Genomic DNA, 24,994 nt, shown 5'->3' with positions numbered 1-24,994 from the left:
GTTTGACATGATGTTATGTCACCATCCCCTTCATTTTGAAGTTAAAGAAAACTGATTCCTTTAAGCTTTCTTGGTAGGTCACATTTTTCTAATTCGCTTGCTTTCTCTTTCTCTCTGCTGTACGTTTTCTAAGGTGGTGTTACGTGTCTCAAGAACTGGACATCTTTTTTAGGTAGCAGTTTGATTATTGGTTACATCAAGCTTTGTTAATTATATCACTGGATAAGATCTTTCTTAAGCATTTTCATGTGGCTTTTTTAGTTTGTTATCCATTTTAACCCTAAGCTATTTTCTTATCCTTTGGTGTAACTCTGCTGTCCCATATTGCATTAGTTTCTCCTTCATACAGGTATGTTGTTTGAACTTGTATTCACAGAATTGTATTTTGATGATTTCAGACAATTTCTGCAACTTGCCCTGGATCTCTGTTCAGAGTATTTCTGGTGCTTATTCACACCAAGCTTGGTGTCGATTAGAAGTTCTATGAGTAAGCTCCTTTGTGATCCAAATCACTGGAAAAATTATTTAATGGAACTAGACTAACCAAAAAGCCTTGTGCGGCCCATTTGAGATGCACTCCCTGGATTACAGAGAACCCCTCTTTAAAAGCAATCTTTAAAGAAGTTATAGTTTAGAATTACTTCGTAGTGACTAAATCATACTTCCCAGGTGGCTTAGTATAATTAAAGAGATCTTGGCAACAGTTTAAAATTTAAAGATGCTCAGGATTATTTCCCTGACCTTTGTGTGTGGTCCTGTGAGATGATTTGGGATATCAGAGATGGTGGAAAAAACAATCATTTGAAATTCCAGCGCGTGTGGCACTTTCTGCTCAGGACCCCGCTGCCCTAAGACGACAGTTACACAGCATGTAGGATTTACAGGTGCCTTTTCCGCTAACACAGTGCTTGCTGTGAATCTGTTTACCTCATCTCCTGCTGCGTGGAAGCTTACTGAATTGGCAGTATTTTCTCAACACAATGGAACAAAGCGTTTGGAAGAGAACTACAGGCACACAAAAAAAGTTAATCAAACTGTTAGGAGAGAAGCCTGTTTGGTACTGGTGACTGATTAGCAAGGCATAATGTCCATCCAGCTTGTGCATTAATTTTGTCATGGGGGTGATTTTGTTCTTGGCTATTTGAATAATGAGCCCAATAGGACTTCCACCTGATTTCTTCATACCCTCTCAAAATGTCCAGTACCTTCAAACCTTGTGGTCATATTCTACTTCTGTTTCACTACCTTTGTTTCTCTTTTCTCCCAAATAGGTGTAAACTCCAAAAGTGCCTTCACTTCAGGCTATGATGGGCTTGTTTTGGTTGTTGCTGCTTTACATCCACATGCTATCACCCACATTTGCTGGAGATGTCACCCGAGTCTACTACCTGGCGATCCATGAGGTGGACTGGAACTATGCTCCAACAGGGAAGAATGTACTCACTAACCAAAACATTGCACATAACCTGTATGTTTAGTTCTATAAAAATTTAGCCTGGTACTGGCTTAAAACAGTAATTTTATGAGTAACTTCATACAAGTATTCTGGGGCATCTAAGCAAGCAAGAAACATGATCTGATAGATGTCTGATCTTTATGAGCTTAATGTTTAACTTGTTTTATTGTAGGAACGTAGAAACTGTATCAGTGTGAAAATGAATGGTCAGTTTAATGGAGCATCCAGTGAACAGTGCCTGTGTGCTGGCGGGAAGTACAAACACTGTAATAGATTGTGCAATACTCTGCCCTGGGGTTTCATTTTTCTTAGTTCCAGCTGGTGATCAGCTTGTGTGTCCTGAAGCATGATGACTCTTCACCTTGATGTAAATGACCTCACAGAGCTGGCTTGTTTTTGTTTAAGTGGAATTTTAAGCCTTAGACTTAATGGAACTTCCTGCATGAAATTTCAGGGCTTGTTTGAAAAATGTGTTTGTTTTTGTTGCAAAAGTAAGTCTGGAAACGGCAAGAATTACTTTGAGTCACTACAAAAGCAGGTTTTGGTTTTAGTTTTCAAAATACCAAACTTTTTTCTTTGGTGTTCCCCCCTCCCCCTAGCTTTCCACAGCTTTTTAAAGGCATTTGTGCTCCACCACTCCTCATTTTCTATGGAAAATAACCTGTATGTTTTTGACCTGCTCTCAGTCATTTACGCCTCTATAATAAATAACACTTGGGTTCATACATATCTTTCAGAAACAGCACAGCAGGAATAGGAGGGGTTCACAGCAAAACATCAAGATCTGTCAGTTTAGTGTGGAAAAGTCTCTGTTCTCTGGGGATGCTGAATAGACTTAACTTAGTTCACAGAAAAGGACCACCTCCCCCTCCCCCCCCCCCCAAATTGAGGATTAATAAAGATGTTATTGCTGACTCTGGCGGTAATAACAAATGCAGTGGGTTTTGTTTGCTTTCTCTCATAATACATGAAGAGAAGGCAATTAAATTCAAGGCCATTAAATTTAAAAGCAATTTAAAAACTGTTCTGTTGCTGCAAACAATTAGCTAATGGGACTTATTTGTACAATGATTACAGAAGCCAAATTGCTAGCAATAAGAAAAGGATGTGATACTGATATGAATGACAGAGGTAGTAAAATGCTGAAGAATTTTTTTGTTGTTGGCAAGAAATGGACTGGGGGGGAATCTGCAAAATGAAGTATAAATTATCTGTAAACTCTTTCCTAATAGTGGCTGCAGGGATCACTTCACAGAGGGATGAGATCTAGATTGTATAGCTAGAGCCCAGCCCTTCACAATTTTGAATAAGGGCAATGCTGAATGTTTTGGTCTCAGCTGTTCATCTTCTGGAGATATGCATTAGAGTTTGCCTGTATTTCAGGGCTACTTGTATTACTGCAGGGTGATTGATATTAAGGGGGAAGTGGGGGGAGTAACCTCAGTTCTCACTTAGGCCGGTCCCACTAATACCTGGACCATGATTCATCTCTTATCTACTAAGAATTAACCATAAAGAGCAAATATACTCATAAGTTGAACTTTAGTACCTGTATGAGGTTTTAACCCTGGAAACTGGTTATGTGCTGGATATGTACCTGCCTGACTTGTCTGCCATTCTACAAGAAATGCAGAATCTGTTAAGTAGAAAATAATAATTTAGACTGTGAATTTTGTCCAGAGAGCTCAGGAGATTCCCCCCCCCTCCCCTTCCCTCTGTGATTTAGTTGCAAACAGCACAAAGGCATTGAAGTGAGTTTCTAAAAGCTCAATGAAGGCTGAAGCAGGCATGAGAAGGGCTTCAGTCTTCTGTGTCACCCACATGTAACTGTCGGAGAAGCAGCAACCTTCCCATTCCTTGTTTGCACTGCGCAGTTCAGGGGTGCACTTTGTGTCTGTTCGTGAAGAACTGGGGACGAGGCCGTGGCCATGCATGGCAGCAGGCGTCTGGCTGTACTTGTGGCTGTGGTCCCAGGCTCACCAAGCTGTTAATGTGCTGATGTGCCCTGTTGTTTTCACACTCTCAGAAAGCAGACGGGTCTAAGGGCTGGCGCTGCCTGTTTCTCAGGCAGGCTGTGCTACCGTGTCACAGCCGTCAGAGGTCTGGGAGGAGGAAGTTCATGAATGGCTTAGAGCATGCTAGGGTAGAGCACAGGCGGTCCTCTGTAATGGCCAGGCTTTTGGGCTTACCGAAAGGGAAAGCTGTGTGTTGTTGTTACTCTACTGTGTTATTGACCAGCTGTTTTATATAATGCATGACTCATGGTGCCTTTCCCTTTTCTGAATTTAACAGCAAGGCCTCAACATTCCTCCAGCCTGGCAAAGACAGAGTGGGAAGCACATACAAGAAATCTGTCTATAAGCAATACACGGACTCTACGTACACCACTGAGATTCCCAAACCTGGCTGGCTGGGGTTCCTTGGGCCTGTCATCCGTGCAGAAGTGGGGGATACCATTAAAGTACACCTTAAAAATTTTGCTAGTCGACCATATACAATCCATCCTCACGGTGTTTTCTACAAAAAGGACTCTGAAGGTAAATGAGCCACAGCCATAAAGGAGACATATTTTTCTCACTGGGAACTTAAGAGTATGCACTGAGGAGAGATGTCTGTAAAGCCAAGGACTTGGTTAACCCAAAGCTATATTGCTGGAAAGCAACTGCATTTAGGTGTTTAGTGAAGTCATGTGATGTTGAGTTAGCAGGTTCATGGGTCTGGGAGTAGCTTCCTGACCTGAGCATTACAGTACACAGCCTAGCTTGCTTGATTTTTAGAAGAACCTCCAAAGCTTGGTAGTGGGAGAGTGATGCAGAAGAAAAAGAGCTATATTCATTATTTGAAGTGCTGTAGTATGAGTCATGAGTGTGAGGAACTTCAGGGAGTTCACAAGAATAGTGAAGTATAAGACCAAAGAACTGCTATTTGAAGCAACCCATGAGATCGTAGAGGCTGACTGTGGCACATTGCAGAGTTGAAGGCAGAGTAGCAATAGGCAGAATGGTAATCGTCTTTCTGACTCTGTGTTGACCCGTTTACTGGGCAGGTTGCCTTACAATGGCTCTGTGCCTTGGTTTCTCTTTGAGAGAATGATTAAACACTATTTCAGCCTTGGGATGGTGAGTCTTGCTTTGAAATCTGCTAAGTTTATATGTGCAGTGCTCTGCTGAGTAAGAGCGACTCGGTACAAGGTTATGCATGTGGACATCTCTGCTCTTCTTGAATGGATGTTGTGATTGCTCAATTGTTCTAGGATCCCTGTATCCTGATATGTCCCCCCAGGATCAGAAGAAAGATGATGCTGTTTTCCCAGGAGGGAATTACACCTATATTTGGACTGTCCCTGAAGATCACAGCCCAACTGCTGATGACCCAAACTGCTTGACCTGGATCTATCACTCTCATATTGATGCACCAAAGGACATTGCATCTGGATTAATTGGGCCATTACTTACATGCAAAAAAGGTAAAAACTCCAAGAGAAGGCAGCTGAAGGCTGCAATTTCATACTGTGAAGATTTTGTGGTGACTTGAACAAGGTTAGGATGGGAAGATACTCTGGTGGGCAGCTCCCAGCTTAATGGGAAAATGCAGCATGACTGGAGAAGACAGTACTCATGTTCAAGCTGGGTTCTGGTCATTATGTTGTCTTTATCTCCTAGTGGCTGGACAGGTGAGCTTGTAGGCCTCTTGATCTGAGCACGCTGTTTGAATCCATGTTGAAAGCAGGAGGTAGAAGATCTAGTTTGTATATTTAAAAAAAAAAAGGGGACTGTTTGATATCAGCAGGAGTAAGAACACTGAAGGTGTTGCAGTTCAGCCATGCAGTGGCAGAGCTGCTTGGGAGCGAGGAATGTATTAGCAGGGTGTCATGGTTTAACCGCAGCCGGCAACTAAGCCCCACACAGCTACTCGCTCTCTGCCCTCAGGCGGGATAGGGGGGAGAATCGGAAGGGTAAAAGTGTGAAATCTCGTTAAGATAAAACCAGTTTAATAGGGAAAGCAAAAGCCATGCATGCAAGCAGAGCAAAACAAGGAATTCATTCACCACTTCCCATTGGCAGGGAGGTGTTCAGCCATCTCCAGGAAAGCAGGGCTCCACGATATGTAACAGTGACTTGGGAAGACAATGCTGTAACTCCAAACGTCCCCCCCTTCCTTCCTCTTCCCTCAGCTTTATATACTGAGCATGATGTATGGAATATCCCTTTGGTCAGTTGGGCTCAGCTGTCCTGGCTGTGTCCCCTCCCAACTTCTTGTGCACCCCACCCAGCCTGCTTGCTGATGTGGCAAAGACTTATCCACAACTGCAACTGCAGTTTCTCTGAGGTGCACCTGTCCCAGCATGGCCTTCTCCATGGGACACAATGCCTTCAGAGGTTTACCTGCTCCAGTGTGGCCTTACCCACAGTCACAGTCCCTTCAGAATTAAATATGCTCCAATGTGGCCTTAACCCATGGCTGCAATCCCTCCAGGGGTGTACCTGCTCTGTCGTGGGCTTATCCATGGCCACACGCTTGAGGTGCTCCAGCATGACCTCATGTATAGCCACTGATGCTTCAAGGTGTACCTGCTGCAGCATGGACTTATCTACAGCCATAGGTACTTTGAGATGTACCCGCTCCAGCGTGCACTTATCCTTGGGCCACAATCCCTTCAGAGGTAGACCTGCTGTGGCACAGACACTTTAAGATGTGCCTGCTCTGGCATGGGCTTATCCACGGCCACAGATATTTCAGGATGCCCTACTCCCATGTGGACTCTCACCCACAGGTCACAGTCCCTTTGACTTGAGTTCACACTGGAGTTCCAGCCTGTCCAGTACAGCAGCACAGAAACAGCAGTGATGCCCTGGCCATCTGCCAGCCCAGGCACATCGCCATTGCTCTTATCAAAATGTTACCAGGCACAGCAGAGTAAGATGATAAGCAGTACAGCAAGCAGCAAAACAGAAAAAAAGCAGCTGCTAGTGAGCACTAGACTCTAATATACAGTCAGGCAAGCAAGCCCCATGGCAAGCAGAGACACCTGCTGAATAATAGCTAAGCAGCAATAGCAGCTATAAATTTGATCTAGCACATTCCAGTCAAGCCTGTCATTGTCTTGAACAGGGAGATAGTAGAAAAGATTGAGCTTGCTGGAACTCTGCAATGAGCTGTGCTGGATGGTGGGAAAGCATCTGTCTTTTAATTTGTGTGATAAGAGTTACTCTTCTATTAGTGTTTTAATCCCTTGTCTGATGTCTGTTTTTCTGCATGGTGGGTATTCATTCATCTTTTCTTTCACCCCAGGAATACTGACTGGCAGTTCTCAAAGACGTCAGGATGTGGACATTGATTTCTTTCTGATGTTCAGTGTGGTGGATGAGAACCTAAGCTGGTACCTGGATGAGAACATAGCATTGTTCTGCACAGATCCAGGCTCCATAGACAAAGAAGAGGAGGAGTTCCAAGAGAGCAACAAAATGCATGGTCAGTGTCACCTTTGTGAAGCCACTGACTCTGCCCAGACACTCCAGGAGTGTCAGTGCTCTGGTAGTTTGAAATGCACTTTTTGCTGTAGTATGCCAGGGTGTGGGTAGAGGGGAGAAGGGTGACAGAAAGTGCTGAGATCATGTGCTAGGCAAACAGTATCACAGGGACAGTGTAACAACTCCAGAAAAAAGTCTAATTTTGATTTAATGTTTGGCTTGAGTGAGCCTTTGTTAGTTGTTTGGAGATTTTGAATACACTTCATTTTACGAATGAGTTGTGGAGCTGGGCTGTCCAGAACAAGAAGAGGAGGATGAATTCTGGTTAGGTCCATCCTCCAAACATGTCTGCACTGTGATCTGCTGGCAGAAGCTCTGAAAGCCCCTTTTCTAATCTCTGATTTTTGGCTTGCTTGGTTTTGCAGCTATTAATGGTTATGTGTTTGGGAACCTCCCTGAGCTGACGATGTGTGCTGGGGATTATGTTTCATGGCACCTCTTCGGGATGGGCAATGAAATTGATGTTCATACAGCCTACTTTCATGGAGAAATGCTCAATATTCGAGGCCATAGGACAGATGTAGCCAGCCTCTTCCCAGCCACTTTTGTTACAGCAGACATGATCCCCAGTAACCCTGGGAGATGGTTACTGAGCTGTCAGACCAATGATCACATACAAGGTAAGGCAGAGATTGGATTATGTCCTGCACTCTGCAGCCTCCCTTTTTTTCTCCCAGTGTGGTCCTGTTGTGTACAGTGTGGTAGGAGAGAGTGCCTTGGGCATCATTCCCACTAAAAATGTCCCTGGATGAATGAGATAATTCCTTGTCTTGTGTAAGTTGGGGTGGGTTGATTATTGATGTGCAGGCCAGACTTACTGCAGATGACTCTTACCACTGTGTGACGTTCAACGTTGATCAGCAGTGAAGACAATAAATTTGGTACAGCTGAAAGTGAAGATGAGGCAGTGCCTTAAGAGCTCTAGTCCCTGTAAGGGGCACTTGTGTGGTACATCTGAGGATAGCAGAAGGCTCTATTTGCTCTCTGTCCATACTTCCGTAGCATCCCATATCTAATGTAAGAAGCTCTGCTCATAACGCAAAAAACTCCTTGCTGTGGGAACCACCTAATCGCCTTCTCCCAGCCATGTGCCTTTTGGGGCATCAGAGGAGGAATGGCCAGTTTGTGGTAGCAATGTGGGACTGTGTTCATTGCCTGGTCAAATTGGATAACAGGGGTTAAGCACGTGTGTCCCTTCTCCATGTTTTGGACAGCTGGGATGAGTGCACTCTATGAAGTCCGGCCCTGTTCTCAACAAGCTCCGGCATCTACCCTGGAAGGGAGAGTTCGGAAATACTACATAGCTGCAAAGGAAGTGCAGTGGGACTACGGACCTTCAGGGCTTGACCAAAGCAGTGGGAAACGGCTGAGTGAGGCAGGCAGGTAAGCAAGAGGCTGACGGGCTAGGGCAGTGTTTGGGAGTCTCTGGTCTGTGTTGGGGAGGCTGCTAATGAAAGTGTGGAATTTCTTTCTTACCAAAATACATGCCTGCAATTCATGTGGAGTACATTTCCTGGGAAAGCAGATCACCCCATCTGGAAACATAGGCTGGTGTAGCCAGACTATACTGAGAGCGGTACTGGGTTCATAGCCTTACCCACAGAATCCAGGAGTCCCGGCTTATGTAGGACATCAGCTGCCACATTTGTCTCTGGGCTTAACTTCTGCTTGCTGTGCCTGAACTAGGAAGAGATCCATGTATTTGATGAACTATGAAGAAAGCACATCTTGCAGCAGACACAGGGTGGCAGAACTGGTTTGCAGACAGGCTTCAGTGTAGCCTGCTGCAGCGGGCAACTTCTAGGAAATCAAGTGCAGTGACCTCGATGACAGTCTTCTGTCCCACATGTCAAATGTGATAGCAGTTGGTGAGTGGTTTCCCGTTCAGACTTTGGCTAACTGAAACAAAGACATTCCTCCCCCTCTATTCCCTTCCCTGGGAAGCTGTTGGAGAGGATATACCTCTTCCAGATAGAGTAGAAATGCGGAGCAGTTAATGATTTACCCAAAGCCACTCAGCAACTCTTGTAACAGACCTTAGAACTGAAACCTCCTTAGACCTGTGAGCTGGCCTTGTAACTAAGCTGTCTCTCCTGCAAGGCATGTTACGGCTGTGTGTGTGGAGAGGGTGGTGGCAGAGGAAATAAATCTCTCTTAACTGACAAAAACCCTCACACAACAGCTGTAATGATTGCAGTCGTCCCCTGGGCTGTCTCCTGGCCTCTGAAGAGCTCAGTGTTCTAGCACTGCCTTTCCATTTACTGCACTGCAGTTTTGTTCACTGCCCTCTTTTGCACACCTTGTATAGAGGTGCTGTTGAATCCGGCTGTTTCAGCTGGGAGAGGGCTGCATGCCAGAGGTGCTCCCTGAACACAGCAGGTGGATGAGTCTGTAGGTCGAAAAAGTTTCAGGGAAGCTGTGCTTGTTCCAAACCAGAGATGCTGTCCTTGTCTGAAAAGCTGCTTGATTTGGAGATGCTGCTGGCATTGTCAGAGGGGTGTGGGGAGGGAGCAGGAGAAGAACAGGACTGATTTTCATAGAAATGACCTCTCATTTGCTTTTTGCTTTAGCCCTGCTGAGCAGTTTTTCAAGCGTAGCCCCTACCGAATTGGGGGAGTCTATTGGAAGGCAAAGTATGTGGAATATACTGATGAGAGCTTCCGTGAGGAAAAGTGGCAATCAGAAGAAGAGAAACACCTTGGGATACTCGGTAGGAATCATCCAGCAATACAAATCCTCTCTCAGTGCCAGTGGGAATGTCAGGAGTACCAGTTGGCTGTAACTGTCCTCTTGTTTTGTGCACAGAGGAGGTGTTTCACAGCAGTGACATCTAAGAGTGAGGAGCCAGACCTAGGATGTGGAATGGTAGAATAGACAGCATCAATTTTCTGCTGGGGTAGTCACCTGAGGTTAGTAGTAAGGTCTGAGCAACACAGTATGGTATCTGTAACGAGAGCTAAACAGGCCACAGTAATAGCCCCCAGTTACGTGGTTTTGACTGAGCATCTTCAAGGCATGCCACAAACCCCACTTTCTCACAGCAAGCTGCTTCCGAGTGAGTGCTCTGTCTCTTATAGCCAGGTAACACTGAGGGTGGTGAAGAAAGATGAGAGGAAAAAAATAGGCAGTCTGCAAAGGCAAATGAATCGTGCATGAAGGCTGTGACGTATGTGGTAGAAGCATATAGGTGTGGTACAATTTCCTGCATCAGCAGTGACTAATAATCTAATGACACCAGAAATTAGCAACAGCAATCCCAGCAGAGACCACAGAAGGAAAGAGCACATGGAGTAAAATACAGATCTGGGAGCGGGGAGAGAATAGTGGAGAGAGGCAAAAAAGAAGTGTAAGCAGCTGAATAAGAATTAAATGGTGGAGTTATGCATGGGAGAAATGCAGTGTAACTGTCAGGTGCTGACAGTGCCTTGCTGGACCTTGGGAATGAGGAGGGGGAAGAAAAAAGAGTTAGCATTACCAGCAACAGCCACATTCCTATAAAAAGTCAGGTGACTGAGGGAGAACTTTATAGAAAGAAATTGCAGGTGTTTTCTACGGGTGAACTAAAAACACTGAATGACTAATTGGTGAAAATCCCTGGTCATAAGTGACACCTATGGAGGAGTTACATAAACACATTTGAACTGGCTAATTAAAGCCAGCTCAGTAAAGTCGTTGGGATGTCTAGAGGAGATGCTGGGCCATGAGGGACTGAGCTCTGGGACAAGGAGCGGCTGAATGCCGTGTGGTGCGGACAACCCAGGCTGCACGGGCATGCGCCGCTGGCTTACGCTGCCTGTTCTTGCCCTAAAGTACACGAGGCTGTGCTGTGGCGGGGGCTGGGTGGTTGGTTGCTGGCACTGTCGGTGTTCTTCACGGGGCTGTTAGGCACACCAGCGGTGGGCACTCAGCAGTTCCTCACCCCGCAGCTTGCTCCTGCTGCCCTCCATGTGCTTTCCCCCGCAGCGGCTGGCTATGGTGCTGCCAAAAGTCCCGTGTGCTTACCAGATGCTGTGGGTAGCCTATCCAGGTCGCCAAACATGCAGCAGGTTGCTTGCTTTTTGTTCTGAGTCTGTTCTCTGTTGGTTTTATGACCTACATCAGTTGCCTGAGATGTTTAATGAACAGTGGGGGTGGAGTCTGGGCTGTCCAGGAGGAGAGGTATGGGGGAGGAAGAGGCAGCCTCAGTGGTAGAAGGGTTGCAGTGGGATTGCCCTGCGGTGGACCAGCGTGCTAATATGGTCCCTCTGAATGGCAAGGAGCAGTCCAACCCCAAGTCTTAATTGATGGAGGCAAGCGGGGCACAGCTCCAGGCCTGAGGCAAGTCCTCACACATCAGGAAGGCGAGTGGTGTGTTTACAGAGGGCTTGGCTTGGGGTTGCTCTGAGGAGTCAGGTTGCCACCCGAAGGAGATGTTGAGCCCCAAGGCAGCAGTCTGCTGGGGTGCGGAGCAGGGCCTGGGGAGGCCACAGTTACCCTTGGCTTTCAGACGTTCGTTGTTGGGGGACCTGAGCACAGGGAGGCCCACTGAGATGTGCACGTCGAGGCACAGGTCTCTGCCCGTTTTGCCAGGCAGCAGCCTGGCTTTCCTCGTGCCCGCCTGTGGCCGTCAGGAGTGGTCTGTGGGCCTGGGGGTCTGCAGGCCGATGGGAACCGATAGGTGTTTGGAAGGCTGAGGGGACCCTTACGTAGGTGGGTGAGGGACACGTGTCTTTCCGAGGGCATTTCAGCACAGTTAGCCAATTTGTTATTCCATCTGTGAAGGCCTGAAGCCTCTTCTCGGAGTTCTCCTGCAGACCTAAAATGCTTTCAGATAATTCTTGTCAACACCATGCTCCTGCTGTGTGGGTTGAATGGCCTTAGGTGGCACCAACACGTGAGACCATCCACCTTTCTTCTGCATTTTCTGCTCCCCTCGGCCTGGGCGGAGGGTGGCCCTGGCTGCTTCGGTTTCCCTGGTCACCTGGGGAGTTGCTTAGTTGCTGACATGCTCTCTCTATTTGTGTAGGTCCAGTGATCAAAGCTGAAGTTGGAGACACCATCCTGGTGACGTTTGTTAACAAAGCCTCCTGGCCTTTCAGCATCCAGCCTCACGGAGTGTCCTATGGGAAGGCGTGGGAAGGGATGCAGTACCATGATGGTTTGTGGCTCCCTTTTCTCAAGTAATTCAATGGTAATGCTGGTGGTGGAGCTCTGCAGCCCTTAGCCCTTCTGTGCTGGGGAGCTTCTGCAGCTGGGAAGGACTGGATGTGCTCAGGAACTGGGTGGAAGCCAATGTGGTCCTCTGAGCCTGCCTGAGGCCTTGCCGAAGGAGACTTTCCACTGAACTGGTGCCCAGGGAGGATGCCAAAGGGAGTATGGTTCCAGACGTGCTCTTTTTCAGATGAAAATTGTAAACCAAAGCTCAGACCATTTCTAGCTGTTTGAGACCCTGTGAGCAGAGGAGCATGCCCAGTGCGCTGCAGCTTAGATAACCACGTGCTTCCAACGTTCATCTCCCCAGATGCAGTGGGATCTGCTTCATTATTTCCCATCACCATGCCAATCTGCCATGGCATCAGTGGGAATTTAAGTGATACTGAGAGCAGCTAGCTATGTGCCTTAAACACACCTGCATCACACCTCGGAGACGCTGGGTATTTTAGTGACAGGAATGAAGTAAAGCTCAGTATGAAAGGAGCTGGTGAGAAGATGTAATCAAGTTTGTACAGGGACTTTGGGAATAACCATGCCAATCTCTCTTTTAAAGGTCTGTCCCAGAATGGGGTTTCTGTTGCACCACTGCACAACTTTACATACCGCTGGACTGTGCCGAAGCATGTTGGGCCCATGTCCAGTGACCCTCCCTGCCTGACCTGGATGTACAGCTCTGCTGCGAATCCCATCAAAGACCCCAGTTCAGGCTTAGTAGGGCCTCTGGTCATCTGCAGACCGGGCACTTTGGATGACAACAACAAACAGGTAAAAGGGGTTTTCCTGCCATGGTCTTACTATGGTCTTTGTTTTCTTGTAGAGAAAGAAGTATCAGCAAAACATTAGGGAACATAATAAAAACAAGTGTACAACAGTGTGAATCTAGGGGAGTTGAATCAAAGCCACAAGGCAGGTTAGCGCTGGGATGGTTGGTGCCCAGCTCTCGGGTGGGAATGGCTAACGTTCTGGGCTCCCAAGGGCTGCCCTTGAAATTTTCTGAGCTCTGCTCTAAAACTCATTGACAAACTTGACTGAACAACTCTACCTTGGCTGTGGCTTTATAGGTAACTTTTGTCCTGAGACTTGCATAGCAGGCTGCCTTCAGAGGTATGTGGAATATTCATTGCAGGCTCGCAAATGTTGAAAAGACCTTTTCACTTACAGGTGGTTTGCTTGAATGCTCTAACACTTTGAGATTTGGGTGAACTGCATTTCTTCTGCAAGATCAATTCATTTTCAAGCAGAGCTGACTACAATAAAAGTCTATGAAAATCCATGTTAGTCTTTATGCTTTTGATGAAAGAGAGGTGAAATCTGAAGGGCGACCAGAACTTACTCTTGGTGTTTCACTCGGGGATAGTCTACTCATGGCAGTAAGTCTAGGGAAGACAGTAAATTAGTATACTGTGGAAGTGCAAGACAGATTAGCAGAGCCTTATTGTGGAAAACAATAGGCGGCAGAAAAACAACCTAGTACCATCCTGCCTACCTTGCCGTGAAGATCAGGGAGTGGCTGGTGAGTCTGAAAACAGCTGCCACAAGAGCCTCCCCAGAGGAGTTTGCTTTCTGTCGGCTTTCAGTGGTGGCATGATGTGGCTAAATTAGGCACACAGAAGAGATCAGCAGGTTACACAGCGTGGAAATGTGAGTCTTCTGAGCAGAGAGGATTGTGAATATATACAGCCCACTATGTGAAGGAGTTGTGATAATGATAAAATATTTGCAGGTATTGAAAGTGTGTAAACAAAACAGACAGACTTGTTTGGAAAGATAGGACAGGGAAAAACCACCTGGGGCAGCAATTCTGGCTCCACAATCTTAGGCAACCCTTTAATGAATGCTTAATTGGGGAAGGTGCATGGCCATGCCTCATGCACCCATGTGTGCTGCCAATTGGGAATCACTTAGCTCTCTGCAGGGCATCTTCCTGGGTAGCTGATATCAGAATGAGAATCTGGACAGCAATAAGGATGTTCTTTTAGTGGGGAAACACACCATGCTTTGGAATGCATTTCTTAGGAGAATTAACATTTTCAAGGATTTAGGGTAATAAAAAAAATCCCCAATCCAGGCCTGTGGTAGGAGAAAGGAGGGGTGGAACCTAGTCATCAGCCTGCCTTGTGGGCTGGGCTCTGATCTCAGGTCTGATTTGGACATGTGGTGAAACCTACGCCTAAACATAGGGATAGTGGGGGAAGGAGGCAATGACTTCATATCCTTGGCTGAATTTTGATCACTTTAGTCATATGAAATATCATGGAAGATCTGGTGGTGCCTCTTGTGGAACAAGAGAGGAACATTCGACATGGGTAAAGGGACGGAGCTCTGGTCCTCAATGAGCCAAGTTTTAAGGTAAAAGGGAATATGAGAGCCAGGTAAAACAGCTTTAACTGTAAGGATAGTTAATGGGTGCATTTTAAAAATTAACAGCCATCATTATGATTATGTCTTAGAAAGGGATCGACAAAGAATTTTACCTTCTCTTCAGTGTGTTTGATGAGAACCTCAGCTGGTATTTAAATGCAAACATAAAGTACTATTTGAGAAAGGAAGAGACTTCTGTGAAAAAGGATCATGGCTTCGAGGACTCAAACAGGATGCATGGTAGGGACTGATGCTGTTCTGCATGCAGTGGGAATGAACCTGCAAAACATGGGGTGGTGATCACCTAAAGACTGAGCTGGGAAGCTGGAGTGGCTGTGCTGCATTGGCCTGAGATCAAGTAGGGGTAGAGTCAGCAGGTGGGACATGGGACAAGAAGCACAGCTGCCTCGGGAAGCGTGTGCTGAACATATTCAGGGGTGAATTACAAGCAAGCCACACTTCCACTGGCAGGCCTGCCCCTGTCAGTGTAAGCACAAAGTGAATCTCTCGCTGCTATCTACCTGCAGAGAGTTAATTGTTTTCTCCTTTGCAGCTATCAATGGACTTATGTTTGGTAACTTGCCTGGGCTGAATGTCTGTGAAGGAGACAATGTGTCCTGGCACCTTCTGGGCTTGGGCAGCGAAGCAGATGTACATGGAGCGGTGTTTCAGGGAAACACCCTGCAGATGAATGGGATGAGGAGAGATTCAACCAATCTGTTCCCCCACACATTTGCTACTGCCTTCATGCAACCTGATAACAAGGGTAAGTGCCTGCACATCTAACTTTGCAGCAGGAAAAGTCTCCTATTGTAGTACTTGCTCCTGTGGCTGATTCTTTAGCACAGTGTAAACTCTTACAGGGTCAGCTATGTGTTAGATCCTGTTTGGTCCCAGTTATGAGGCCACAGGCCCCATCTTTGCATCTGATTCTGGAGAAGAACAGGAGATACAGGATCTTGTCCCATATTGTCCCAGACTAATTCTCTAGGCTGCCACTTCCTATTCAGTGTTTGTAGTAATAGCTCCAATGGACACTGCTTGCCTGTAACCCAGGGAAACATGCAAACATGTCTTTCAGAATAAAGTAGGAGCCAGTTGCCAGAGATTAACTCCCTTGACCACGGCTTGCAGAGATTCATGTTTATGGCAAACTCCGGTCTTCCCAGTTTGCAGGATAGGCACACGATACTGTCTCATTCACACAATGTGATGGCCTCATCTGCCAGTTGTCTCCTCCCCTTTGGTATTTCCAGGCTAGATCTTTTACTTAACCAGTGTCTCAACAGTGGTAGCACAGTTATGTCACTTTATGGGTTTCTTGACATCTAATAAGCTGGTTATTGTGTAAGAGAGCCTCCTGAGATGATTTTTATGTAGGACTTTGTTGTGCCATTCCTGCTTGGTTTCTCTAACAACCTCTTTTAATCACAGCATGTGGCAGCCAAGCTCCCTAAACAAACACCCAGATACACACAACACACATACTGATGTCAGCTATGTCACAAGCTTTGCAGCTGTTTCCTGGAATCTTTAGAAGTAGCTGATTCCTTGTTCATGCTGCCTCCCTCAGGGACTTTTGAGATCTACTGCCAGACGAGCAATCACTACCAGGCTGGAATGAGGGAACGCTACTCCGTTTCCAAGTGTGGGAAAAGGGATCCTGCTCCTGCCCTTCAGTACAAGGGTGTGCGGACATACTACATCGTGGCAGAGGAGGTGGTGTGGGACTATGCACCTGACCGAAGCTGGGAGCAGGAACGCCACAACCATTCTGTGGAGAGGTAGAGGCCTTCTGGGGAAGCCTTTGGCAAAGGTTCTCAGTAGACCTTGGTGAATCCTGTTGGGCATCTCGGCTGTCTTGTGACATGGTGCATATGCCACTGGTGGTGGTGCTGCTGATGGGAGGTGCAGCCCCCCGCATCACTGTGCCCACCTTTGCAGCCAAAGCAGGTCTCTGGGAAACCTATTCAGCTAGTGAACCCCTTGCCACAAGTTAGCTGTTTATTCCCTGTGAGCTTTTGGGTATCTCAGCAATCATTCTGCATTTCTCAGCTACGCTGATGTATTTTTGAGCAACGAGAATGGACTGCTTGGCTCCAGGTACAAGAAAGCAGTTTACAGGGAGTACACCGATGGGACTTTCCAGACCCCCAAGGCCAGGATGAATGGTGATGAACACCTAGGGATACTAGGTAAGGATACATGCAGAGGGTACATCTTTCACTCACACAGCAATGGGGCTTGGACTCTAGAGCTTCAGTGGCTAAGGGCTGTAATCTGAAGGCCTCCTACATATTTAGGCATCTGCTGTGTATACAGGTGAGGAGAAATTCAGACTGTCTCCTATTCAGGTCTGCCAGCTTTGGAGAAAGAGTCCTGAACACAGCTTGTAGTAGAGAAGACCAGGTTCTCATGCCTGTCTTTGCACCAGCTTTCTTTCAGGCCTCAGGCAAAGCATTTTTCACACCTGCATTTCTCTGACTGCAGAACAGAAATCACTGCTTACTTCTAGAGAGCAATATGTAGCTGTGAGAGAAATGCTTTTGGGGCAAAAGCAGGCAGGCCTGTGGAAGTGAAGGAGCACATGGTGTCTGGAAGTCTGTTGAGACACAGCTCTGTGGTATTAACCCAGGACTGTAAGTGGTGCCAGAGCAGCAAGGCTGGGGCAGTATATGCTATTCAAAATAGTCTGCAGTTCTGATTTGTGACATTGTCAGGCCAAATTGAGTATTACCACATTTTTTGAAACCAGAAGCAAGGCATGATCAAGATGCTGTAAAATTTAGCACAGCGGTATTCAGAAATCAAGCCTTAGCTGTGCTGGGTGCAGTTAAAATGCCTAACAACCTTCATTTCCCTCATTGTGAAACTCGCAGTCTGGTTTTCTAAGACCTACTTGAATTGGGACTGACCTCCAATTCTCTTTGTGGGAGGTAGAGATAAGGTAGAGAAGAGGGAGGAGAACGTCATAAATGCTATAAGGGAATATGTCTGGGGAGAAGATGATGAAAGAGAGGTGGGAGTATCCTCAGGAGATGCTGACCGTTTTTGCTAGTCTCATAGTACATTCTTCCTATCGCAAGGCCCTTTTCTGTGGGCGGAGGTGGGAGACATTCTCAACATCGTGTTTAAGAACAACGCCACACGACCCTACTCCATTCATGCACACGGGGTGCTGGAAAGGGAGACAGGACAGCCGCAAGTAGCAAACCCTGGTAAGTCACTGCGGTCTCTAGCCGTATTCCTGTATGGGCTTACGAAGCTCACTTTAGCCTATAGCTAGACTGGTTTCCTTAAGTAGGCTCTGATGTACTTGGTTTCTTATGGTTGAGAACTGGAACTGAACAGTAACTGGTCTTTCAGGTTCACCATGGTTTTAGTGATCTCACATGTGTGGGAATGGCAGCCCTGGGAGTTCATGTTCTGCTCTGCTGGTTAAGCATAGCACAAAGTATTCTGTGTGCAGCCTTATCTGCCCTACTGAGTATGGTCTGTCCGTAGGAAGGAGAAAGATGATGGCAGTTCACAGCTCAGGCAGTCCTTGGTAGCCCTGGGCTGATGGCCCATGATGGGGGAAAACTGCCCCTCTTCTTTGGGACCTATACTTTTTGTGATGGGCACAATAGCTTGAAAATAGTATGAAATAAGAGAAATGCACAATTGCTTGCCAAGACGCTGACTGAAATCACCAATTTGTTTCACAGTCCAGATGCCAATTTGTATGATTTTTGGTCCCTTCAACTTGCCCAGGCTGTCTAAGCGACAAAAAAGTTTTCAGCCAGGCCCTGTCTTTCTGAAATGTATCGCTAGTATGCAAAAGAGTAATTTTAAAAACATATTTGAATGGGCATCATGAATATACTTCTGAGAGAGGAAGGATCATCTCAAGCTCCATCTGTACTGAGGAGAGGTGGAATTTCCTTGGTCAGGTCCAGTCTCAAAGGCGGCAGTTAAAACAGAGTTGTGCTGATACCTGATGGTGTGTGCAGCCCATGACCCCTCTGCTTTGCTTGAGAGGGGAGCTTCCATCCTGCTTTTCAGTGTTTGGGGAAGGAAGATGCAATGTCCAACAAAATCAGAATTGAATTTGCACTTTGGAGACAGGATCTTCTTTTTTTGTTACGCTTTGCATGCTGCTCAGCAGACTGGCAAGCGAGTGTCTCACCGTGGTGTTAATGGTGCTTCTCTGTCACTCAGGTGACATTGTGACATACCGATGGGAAGTTCCTGAGCGATCTGGTCCAGGGCCAAATGATTCAGCCTGTGTTCCTTGGATCTACTACTCCATGGTGGACCCAGTAAAGGTAAAATACAAGTTAGAACCAGAAAAGCCCAGGTAGACCAATTTTTCACCTCCTCTAGAAAACAATGCAAGCTGGATAGAATTTAGAGATTGGCCCAGCCAAGAGGTAGAAGAACCGCCTGGTGACATGTCCAGCATTCTGCTGGGAGAGGAAATCCTCCAAATTTGTCCTGATGTTTGTCCTTATTTTTTCCTAACACAAACCTTCATAAAACAATTCCACTCTCCTTGACACTAACCTTCCTTCAGTTATTGGCAGGATATGAGAACATCTCCCAGTAAGTCATGGTTTCTGTTAGTGAGAACCATAGGGCTAATCAAGAAAGACAGAAATTGTCCAAAATTAGGCCCTATGGATAAAGCAGGAAGATTTGAGCATTGCTAGGATCAATCATCATAGCACTGATTTCACAGGGAAACAACTTGGAGGATCCTGTAATAAACCATCACATTCAACCCAGAGATCATTGCCTTTTTATCTCAAGTTGCAGATGTTTTTGCAGCCACAGACTGAAGAGTATTTTGACACCATTCATATTTATGACTTTTGGATTTGCATTTGTAAGAGCATGTATAGTCTCAGTTCTTGTCCTTTGGTAGCTGATTTTCACCAATGAGAGTACTTAGTACCACCGTTTGTTTTAAGCGGGGTGGTGCAGGGAACAGCCTATGTGGTTGCTGAAAGGCAAAGAACTGTGTATAAAAGAGGGTGAGAAGATCATTGCCTCAGAGGTGTTTCTCCTTCATTCTGATTAGGATATGTACAGTGGCCTGATTGGACCCCTGAAGATCTGCCAGAGAGGGGCACTGCAGTCTGATGGGATCAGGAAGGATGTAAAGAGGGAGTTTGCTCTACTGTTCCTGGTTTTTGATGAAAATCAGTCCTGGTACTTGGAGGAGAATGTGGAACATTACAGTAAGAGAAATCCCAAGGAGATCAACCTGCTGGATGACAAATTTGTGGAAAGCAACAAAATGCATGGTAATGCCTCTTAGGCACCTGAGCACCTATTATTATCTACACAAAGTTGTTGTTGATTACGCGACCTCCATAAGTAGTCAGCCACCCAAAAACCAAGAGCCTGACTCCTAGTGATTGCCCTTGTCCTCTTCCATTGTCAGTGGCATGAACAGAATTAAACTGTCTGTTGTTCTAAGTATTGCAGCACATATACGGCACAGATCTTTGATCTACAATGAAGGCTAATCATTCAGCTGTCCCTGTCAGGAGGAATAGTAAAATATGGGCCAGAGAGGTTAATCTCTGATGCGTCTGAGTGGCTCTGGACAGGAAAGAACATCAAATGTGAGATTAACATGTCAGACATTTAATTCTGTTGGTCCCAGAACCTTTAGAATATGTTAGATTTCAAATTGAGTGAGCCATGTGGCTGCAATACGTGGCTCAGTTGTTTTAGCTGACTACCAAAAAGTTTTCTGCCATAGTAGGATGAACACATTTTTCTAAATTAGCACATTATTTATGATAGTTTTTCTCCATATTATATCTGGATCTAGCTGAAGCATTCTCAGCCAAACAAGTCCCCTGGCAGTTGGGGAGATAACATAACTCTTCACTATTCTTATGTATACTAACATTACTACTGGTTTTGTACAGGTGATATAAAGTATCTCCAAATGTTATAATTGCTAACCAAATATTGTAGCTGGCAAAACCAGCACACCGAAGTTGTATGCTTGTTTTGGGCTACAGAAGGTGCCTATGGCAGATCTGGGAGTAAAACACTGATGTTCCTGCCCTCAGATCATGTTTCTTTCTCTCTTATTGTCATCTGAGCATGAAAGTTTCCGTGTGTCTGCCATAGCACTCAGCTCACTCACTGTTTTGGTCCCTTTCGTGCATTTGCAGTCAAAGCGGTATTCCTTCTTGCTGTGATAAATATGAAATAAAGTCTTGCCGTGTAGTGATTTTACAAGGTATCAGCATGTAATGTGTACAGCCAGCATGACGCTCTTAGAATGACAGGGTTACCTGTTGGCAAGATTTACCTGTTTTCATTGTTCAGCAAGTAAATTGTTCAGAGATTTATGTGTATATATCTATATACATGTTTCCACATCATTGGGCTAAGAAGGCCTTTTTTACATATTTTGACTTCTAGAAACAACGATCTCTGGCTGACTGCAGATTTTCAGCAAGAGGTAGTTTTTGATATTTATTTGACCCAAGCTACAGCATGGCCTTGGATGCAAATCATTGTACTTTTCCTATCTGTTAACAGAGTGAATAGGTAGCTGAGCTGGAGGGAGACTGCCAAACTTTTAGGGGACTGTCGTGTGGAAGACGCTAACTGCTGATGCACTGGTTGCTGTATGAGCTCTGTAGCATCTAACTTGCCCTGCATGTTCTTCCTTTGAGATGGTTCAACATCTTTACCATTTCAATAACAGGCTTTTCTGTTATCTCTGTTACTTACTGCACAGCAATCAATGGGAGGCTCTATGCGAACTTGCCTGGGCTGACCATGTTCCAGGGTGAGTGGGTGAACTGGTACCTGCTGGGAATGGGCCAGGAGGTTGATGTCCACACAGTCCATTTTCATGCTGAGACCTTCATATACAAGGTAAGAATATCCCTGCTGATGGTAAAGCAGAGACTGACCACCAATATCATCACTTTTGCTCGAGACTGGTGAACTTGAATTTCTTGAATGACTTCACAGCAACTTCACCCAACTAGGAAAGGGATGTGATTTTACACATCCAAATCTGACTCACTGAGCCTCTGTATTGTGCTGATATGTCTAGCTTAACCCTTCTTAAGATTAGGCATTACCAGATGGTGTTTGCTTTCCCAACTACAGCCCTGGAGATGCTTTTTGAAATCTTTTTTTTGAGCTTTTAAAAACTAGTACCACTGAAGTGGTCTCCAGTGACACTGACAGAATTTGCTTTCTGAAAAGATGCACAGAGCACTGCATGCTAACAGCCTCCCTTCCTGTTAACAGAATGGCAAAAACTACAGAGCAGATGTCGTGGATCTGTTCCCTGGGACCTTTGAAATGGTGGAGATGTTGGTTGGGAACCCTGGGACATGGCTGCTTCACTGTCATGTGTCTGATCATATTCATGCTGGTATGGAGATACTATTCACAGTCTTGCCCAGACCAGGTAGGGAATTATCACTGATTGTTACCATAAAACATCTAACAGCACTTTCCAGTACTGCTGCTAAATTCTGGGTGTTTGCATCGCACTTACATACCATAAACAGCCAGTTAATTGAGCAGATAATTACTTAAGTACTATTAATCTAAGATGCTCCCTTTGAATATGGTAATACCTGCAGGTGGAATTAATAAAAAATTGGTTTCTGGGGCTTACATTGCCTATGTTGTCATTATGAGTTTTATTTTAGCTTGTGTCTGAGAAGCAATGTTCAGCCATCAGCCAGTAATTGTTCTTGCCAAAAATATTACCTGTAATCTAAATGCACATCCTAAGGCTTCTCATTTCACTAGGAAACACTGGAAGAGGTGCTCAAAGGTGAGTGACACTCTGTGCTGAGCTTGGCTGCAATGGAGTTAATTTTCTTCATAGCAGCCTATAAGGTGATGTGTTAGATCTGTTACTAAAACAGCATTGATAACACACCAGTGTTCTAGCTATTGCTGAACAGCACATGCACAGTGTCAAGGTCTTCTCTGTTTCTCACTCAGTAGGTTGGGGTGGGCAAGAGGCAGGGAAGGGACACAGCTGGGACAGCTCACCCAAATTGACCAAGGGATAGTCTATGCCATATGACATCATGCTCAGCAATAAAAATGGGGGTGAGTTTTTCCGAAGTAGCCATTGCTCAGGGACTGGCTGGGCATCAGTCTGCAGGTGGCCAGTGATTGCTTTTGCATCACTTTGGAGTCTTTTGTTTTGTTTTATTCCCCTTCACTTATTAAATTGTTTTTATCTTAACCCACAACTTTTTTTTTTTCTTGCTTTTGTGCTTTTGATTCCCTGCCCCATCCCACTGGGGGGTGAGTGAGTGACCCTGCCAGCCAGGGTCAGCCCACCACACACTCAGAGACTTTGATTGTGCTTTTCTTTTGAAGGCCATAAAGGGTTGTGCAGCAGGAATGGGTCTGCTCTTGAAGCAGGTAGTGCAAAAACGCTCTTGGTGTGATGTGGAGAGGGCAGATGTTGACAGGAGAAAAGAAAACCTGCAAGCCATGGAAAACCATGCTGCCTCTGGATCTGATCCTTGCCAAACGTGCCATGCTCTGGATTTTCTACCTGTTCAGCTCAACGCTTTCTCACCTTCTTTTTGTTTCCTTTCAGAGCCAGAGCTTGAAGTTGTAAGCTACAGTGCAGGTATGGTATACATACATTGCACTGCTAAATACTGTCTGTGTGAGGTGGAGGAGGAAGGGAGATCTCTGATCAGTACAGAGATTTACATCTGTGTGAGAGGGGAGGAGCACAAACACCACTTACAGCCTCTCCTCTGTCAGGCTGGGCAGTGTGTTAGTCTGAGACCTGGCTGCTGATGGATAACAGAGAGGGTTCCAGGTTGGTTTGGTTATCTGTCCTCCAAATGTCTGCGCTCTGATAAAAATAAGGAAGTTGGGCTTGTTAGGCTTGTTTGACCAAGTAAGGTCAAAAAGTTTGTTGGCCTCACGTCCTGTTGTACTTGCGATATATGGATTCATCTTCAGAGGAGAGTGCAAGCTTAGAAACTGGCAGAGATGCAAAAGGAGGTATTGCAAAGGAGGTGATTTTTCTTACTCCCTTCAACCAAAACCCAAGGGGCACCTTAGATTAGTTGTCCTCCCTACTTGGGCTGTCAGTGAGTATGTGGTTTAGGGCATTTTCACATTCATCATTACTAGCTGAAGGGACCGAGTCAGCATGAAAACAAGTGCATCTGCCTTCTGGTCTGTTCTTCCCCCAGGAAAAGAGCTGAAGCGCATGCCCTGTCTTTCAGGTGTTTTAAAGAACAGACATTGGAAGACATTTGGTTGAGCAGCACCAGGGAGAAGGGGAATAGTAGATAAGATCCCTTTAAAATTTTCTGGTGTAAAAGTCTTTATAGTTTGTGGTGGTGATTTCTTTCCCTGATTTTTTTTTTTTATCCTTCTCCAGCTCCATTTTTCAGCTGCTGTTAATAAATCCAGCAGAGCTGATTTCAGAGCCAGCTCAGAACAGCCGTCTACCTACAAGTCTTCAGCCTTTGTCTGCTGATCTTTCAGTTATTTCCTTCCCAACAATGTTTTCGTCACTCAAAATGGGCATAAAGAAGAGGAGTAGGAAATGTGTCAGAGCAGTAGTGACAATATTAAATAATGCAGTTTTATACCATACTCGTGCATCAGCCTGTGTATGCTGACCAGGCAAAAACTTTGATCAACAGTTGTTACCTGTGCAAATAGCCACTTTTCTCAAAAGGTTTCTGCTGCCTCTGTGTGGAAGCATAAGAGAGCTCAGGATCTTAAGTGACTCACCACTGGCATGACTGAGCAAGTGCACTCTGAAAAGTGGTGGTTAGGACAACAGCCATGTGCATGGGGAGCTTGGAGCAGTGTGGGGAACTTGCAGCAGCCCCGGTCTGGACACATGTTCTCGTCTCCGTTCTGTTCCCAGCCCAGCCACTGACTCCGCACACAACCTCCCTTGTGACTGGGGACAGCAATGGTTAGCTGGTTGGGCTGAGTAGCGGTGAGATATGGTGAGGTCCTGGGATGGAGTGGATTAGGGAAAGAACCATTCATTCTCAAATTTCTGTGTGACCTCAGGAATGAGGGTCTGTTGGGTGGATGGCGACTGGGTCTCCTTTGACTTGTTTTGATTGTCTTTGGGTCTTTCTTTTCCTCCTTTTTTAGTATTTCTTGGAACCTTTCAGTTGTGGTATTTCTGGTTCTCATTGGAACTATCTTTGTTTGTGTCTCAGAGTTGCCATCTGAGGATAAGGAGGAGTCCCAGAAGATCATGCTCTTTGGAGCTAAGCTGGCTCAAGGGCAGATAGAGGCCACAGTCATCACCCTAGCCGTTGCAGGAATGGTGCTTTTCCTGGTTGCCTGCTTCCTTATAGGAGTGGTCATCTATCTCGAGAGACAAAAGAGGTTAAGACGCAATCGGAGGTCCATCCTGGATGACGGATTCAAACTCATGTCTAAAAAGAATTCAGGACTGTAA

The 24,994-nt window shown here is 45.8% G+C and overlaps 1 protein-coding gene across 1 annotated transcript; it reads left to right on the top strand.

Annotated features, from left to right (window-relative positions):
- Positions 1-1,289: 1,289 nt before the first annotated feature.
- HEPH (hephaestin) lies at positions 1,290-24,994 on the top strand (the record flags this gene model as incomplete). The annotated part of the gene is made up of 20 exons (XM_082004270.1): positions 1,290-1,468; positions 3,749-3,993; positions 4,710-4,922; positions 6,749-6,928; positions 7,353-7,607; positions 8,202-8,370; positions 9,558-9,697; positions 11,993-12,124; positions 12,734-12,945; positions 14,631-14,781; positions 15,095-15,307; positions 16,115-16,325; positions 16,597-16,736; positions 17,628-17,759; positions 18,742-18,848; positions 19,604-19,829; positions 21,293-21,432; positions 21,817-21,979; positions 23,141-23,173; positions 24,750-24,994. Exons 1-20 carry the CDS (start codon positions 1,305-1,307, stop codon positions 24,992-24,994), a joined length of 3,471 nt encoding a protein of 1,156 aa, XP_081860396.1. The 5' UTR covers positions 1,290-1,304.

Source organism: Phaethon aethereus (assembly GCF_964289735.1).
Source record: "Phaethon aethereus genome assembly, chromosome: 10".
Classification (NCBI taxonomy): domain Eukaryota; kingdom Metazoa; phylum Chordata; class Aves; order Phaethontiformes; family Phaethontidae; genus Phaethon; species Phaethon aethereus.
Note: the sequence above shows the minus strand (reverse complement) of the source record. Positions and strands in the feature narration are given on the sequence as shown.